Here is a 5,160-nt window from a genome sequence, read left to right on the forward strand (position 1 = left end):
CTCGACGCCCAGCAGCAGCAGCGGCAGCCACGGCGGCGGCGGCGGCGGCGGAGGAGGCGGCGGTGGCGGCGGCAGCGCTGGCAACTCGCACGCGCACATCTCAGCAGCGGCCGCCGCGGCGGCACTGAACGTGACCGCAGCGCATCAGAACTCCTCGCCGCTGCTGCCCACGCCGGCCACGTCGGTCAGCCCGGTGAGTATTGTGTGCAAGAAGGAGCACCTGGGCGGCGGCTACGGCAGCGGCGGTGTGGGCGGCAATGGATCGGGAGTCGGTGTGGGCGGCGTTGGCGTCGGCGTCGGTGTGGGCGTGGGCGTGTCGGGCGATGCGCTGCGCTCGCCGTACGACACGCTGAAGGATGCGGGCGGCGACATTGGCGCGGGCGCACATCATCATCATAGCATCTATGGCACGGCGGCGGCCAGCAATCCGCGGCTGCTGCAGCCGGGCGGCAACATCACGCCCATGGACAGCAGCAGCAGCATCACCACACCCTCTCCGCCCATAACGCCCATGTCGCCACAGTCGGCGGCGGCGGCGGCGCACGCGGCCCAGTCCGCGCAGTCCGCGTCGGCCCACCACTCGGCCCACTCGGCGTACATGTCCAACCACGACTCGTACAACTTCTGGCACAACCAGTACCAGCAGTACCCGAACAACTACGCCCAGGCGCCCAGCTACTACTCGCAGATGGAGTACTTCAGCAACCAGAACCAGGTGAACTACAACATGGGCCACTCGGGCTACACGGCCTCCAACTTTGGCCTGTCGCCGTCGCCGTCGTTCACCGGCACCGTCTCCGCGCAGGCCTTCTCACAGAACAGCCTCGACTACATGTCGCCGCAGGATAAGTATGCGAACATGGTGTAGAATCTGCTGTTCCAGTACTGCAGCAGCTCTGGCGGCAGCGGCGGTAGCAGCGCCAGCAGCGGACGCTCGCCTCAGCCTCAGCCACAGTCGCAGTCGCAGTCGCAGTTGCAGTTGCAGCTGCCGAGCTACCAGCAACAGCAGCAGCAGCAGCAGCAGCAACATGAGCAGCAGCAGCAGGATATGGCACAGGAGCAGGGACATGAGCATGCCAGCTATGGCTAGTTGACTCCTCACATACATATCTCTTCCTCCCCCTCTCCCACTCCCACTCCCACTCACCGACGGGCGCTGCATTCTCTTATAGAACGAGAGTTCAAAACTTAACAAAAATTTATATATAAATAATTTTTTTTTTCTTTTTTTTTTTTTTGCTAGTTAATACATTTTTTTTTTATACATTTAAATATTGCTCTGTGTGTGTATTACAATTAGCGCACGCAATACATATATATGTATGATCTATATATATATAGAACAATATATATAAAAAAAAAATATATATATATATATATATATTTGTGTACATATACATAATAGCTTAAGCCGCCAGGATCAACGAAGTAAATGAGTGATAAACTAAGAACAAAAAGAAAAACTAAAAAAAAAAAAACAACAAAAAATTTGAAAAACTTAAAAAAAAAACACATTTGTTGAAACTCGCGTTAATTTTTAAGCGAGTAAAAATTAAAATTAAAATATAAATCGAAATCGATATCGATATCGAAATCGCAATCGATATTGAGAGAAACGATGCAATATATTTAGAGAGCGAGAGATCCGTGTGAAATATTTTGCTGGCTCTATAAGCGGGGCGCCGAGGTTTGCCACATGAGTTTCGCCTGACCCATTCGATTTGTACAAAAGTTTTCCGATTTTCTTTAGCTTTCCGTTTGTGAAGTAGAAGAGTTTTCCGGTGCCCGCTTGGCCAGCTACTCATATCATAAATAGAAGTTTTAATGAGCGTATATATAGTACACAGTTCTTAACAAAATAAAAATAAAAATAAAATAAAATTATATATATAAAGAAACGTCACATTTCATAGCTAACGCAAAAACAAAACGAAAACAAGTTTAACAAAAATAAAAAATAAATTAATATATATACATATATGTAAATAAATTGAAATGCATTTCATTGTGACATCAAGTTTAAAAGTTCAAAGCATCATTTTGTCGTCTTTATATAAAACGTATTTAAATAGAAATATATATATACATATAGAGTGAATATTATTATAAACAAAAAGAAAAACAAATGCGAGAACCTAAATCGAAAAAAACACCCTCAAAATGAATTCACATTTCAGACTTTCAAAGCAAAGCAAAAAAAGTATTAGAACTTAAGCAACTAAATCGGAATAACAATGACTTTATAATGTCTATATGTGTATGTATATATGCATATGTATATAACAATTTAAAAACATAATTAACACAAGCAAAGGCCACAATCCAAAATGAGCGAAAAAAAAAAAAACAAAAAACATATTTATAATAATAAAAAAAAATAATTTTAAAAATGTACAAAACTATAAACAAATACATTCGAAAAGAATATATAAAACTTAAAGTCAAAAATCTTTTGAACATAATTAAAATAAATATATATATATGTATATATATAAACATATGTATGTGTGTATATGTGCATAATACAATATGCTAACAACAATGAAAATCTATATCGTTTCTAAAGTTATTAAATAATACATATATTAATAATATTTTCAAACACATACACACACACATATTTATATATATATATGTATATATTTATATATAACTATATATATGAAAACACTCACACACATCTAATATACATGTATTTAGTTCAATGTGCTTGACGATGATATATAATTTTTTTTTTTTTTTAAATTAACTTAAATTTTTGTTTAGTTCTAAGTTCAATTTAATTGTAAAATTAAGCGTATACATTTTGTTTGAAAAACACACAGCCACACACAGAGACACATACATGCATACACACACACACACACTTAAACATTATTACGCTATAAATAGAAACAACAAAAAAAAAACATCTAGAAACTAATTAAAATATAAGGAAATTTTTTTTTGCAAATAAATTTTAAGCAAAGTCGAAAAGAAAAACAAAAAAAAAAAAACCAACAAATCGAAGATCATAAAAAATTAGTTGATAATATTTAAGTGGATATAATTATATATATAACTATACATACATATATATGTAAATGTATATGTATATGTTTGTGTTTGTGAGTATACATATATATATATATATATATATATATAGACACATTCATATATATATACATCGATTTATATTATATTTAACATATATTGAAGCAAATATATATACATATTTATATATATGTATATATATATATAGATGTATATTTATATATACATATATATAAATGTGCTAACATTTAAGTAAACTGGTTAATTCTTTTTTTTTAATTATTAACTAAAATAATTGTAAAAAGTTCACAAAACTATGATCAGATGAATAATATATATATAAAACACAAAAAAAAAAAAAAAAAAAAAAAAAAAAACAACAAAATTCAATTCTTTTTTCTTATAATACTCATTTCATACAAGCTGAAATGAGTATATTGGTTGGGTTGAATATCCTTCTCTTCGTGTTAATGCAAACCATTTTCCTATCACTCATGCTGTAGACTTGATATATGATATATGAATATGTATACACACATACATATATTGAGAAATGGAACATTTACTCGTGCATAGCCCCGATTTATAAAGTACCATGATTTTACCCATTCGCCCACTGCGTGGCAAATCAGAAAATGCCGTCCCCGGGATCTCCAAATTACTTTAATTCCAGAAAGATAGAGAGAGAGAGAGAGAGAGAGAGAGAGAGAGAGAGAGAGTCATCAAGTTATAGTTAGTACTAGAGTCGGATATATTTCAACTAAATGGAGTTCAAGCTCCACTTAAATTACAATATCGATCGACATCGATCTTGTTCATTCTAATACGAATTCGCTTATGCTGACAGCGGCTTTCAGGGGCTACAGAGAGTGAGACTACCAGAGAGTGTAATAACTTATCAGAATCTAACATAGGGTACCAGAGACTACCAGAGACTACTTGAGGCTACAAGTGGATACCAGAGACTACCAGAAGATATCAGAGGCTACTAAAGCTTACAGTGCCGAAGGGTATCAGAGTCTACCACAGACTACCAGAATCTACAAGAGGGTACCAGAGGCTATTCAAGCCTACCATAGGCTATCAGAGGCTACCAAAGGCTACCAGAGGCTATCAGAGGCTACCAAAGACTACAAGAAGATACCAGAGGTACCAGACGCTATCAAAGTCCAGAGTACCAAACGGTATCAGGGGCTATCATAGTCTACTAGGGGCTATCATAGTCTACTAGGGGCTACCAAAGGCTACTAGAGGCTACCAAAGGCTACCAGAGTATACTAACGGCTCCCAGAGGCTACTCGTGACTACCAGAGGCTACCAGAGGCCAAAAGGACATTGGCTACAATATTCAACAAGGTCTTTGCTTAACAATAGCTACCTAAAAGTCTTGCAACTTTCTCGCTGTACAGATCTTACGTATTCACAAGCTACTCTATCAATAGGCAGACAGAGGATGGAGAGTAACTGATCTGCTGTGCTGTTCAGCTATGCGAGAAAGAAGGAGGCGAATAAGAATAGAATGAGAATGAGAAAGAGAACAATTCGAGGGCACGCGACCCTTGGCATGAACTGCGTGGAACGCCGTTCGATCGGCGGCTTCTGTTGGGATTAAGCGACTGGATCGGTGACTCCTCGAAGCAGCAACTGGACAGCAGGGCGAGCCGCCTTTACTGATATTTATTTATTTTTGTTTTTGTTTTTATTTTTATTTTTATTTGCCCACTTTTGCAATGTCAGCGCAGCCGGCGGCCATCGACAGCATAAACCATTAATTCAGATCATAAACAGTCGCCGCTGCCACGCCTACTTCTGTTAATGAACCTCAATATATTTATATATATATATATATATGCATAAAATATGCTCGCTTAATCCTGGCCCGGGCCCTTTCAAATTGCCTTTGCCATTGCTCGCTGATGAAAATTTCATCTCAGCTTTTCATCGCTTTTTCTCCATATTAATTATGATAATTAAATGTGAAAATTCATTTGCCATTTGCGGCTAATTGTCGCATGCGGAGCCAGCGGCACGTGCCGCAAATCGACGGCCGCAATCGCAGCCGATGGATGCGCATCGCATCGACTTGCGTGTATCTCGCAGATACAATTTGCCGCTCGTGCCCACTCA

The 5,160-nt window shown here is 39.1% G+C and overlaps 1 protein-coding gene across 2 annotated transcripts in view; it reads left to right on the plus strand.

Moving 5' to 3' along the window:
* oc (homeobox protein OTX2) overlaps nucleotides 1-1,930 on the plus strand; it is a 13,330-nt gene extending 11,400 nt beyond the window's left edge. For both annotated transcript variants that reach the window (XM_089263252.1, XM_089263253.1), the window contains exon 3: nucleotides 1-1,930. This exon is cut by the window's left edge and continues 416 nt beyond it. In XM_089263252.1, coding sequence (XP_089119378.1) covers nucleotides 1-868 — 868 coding nt within the window. In that variant the 3' untranslated portion in view covers nucleotides 869-1,930.
* Nucleotides 1,931-5,160: the final 3,230 nt, after the last annotated feature.

This window comes from Drosophila navojoa, chromosome X (assembly GCF_054131105.1).
Source record: "Drosophila navojoa isolate 15081-1374.11 chromosome X, UAZ_NAV_1.0, whole genome shotgun sequence".
Lineage (NCBI taxonomy): Eukaryota > Metazoa > Arthropoda > Insecta > Diptera > Drosophilidae > Drosophila > Drosophila navojoa.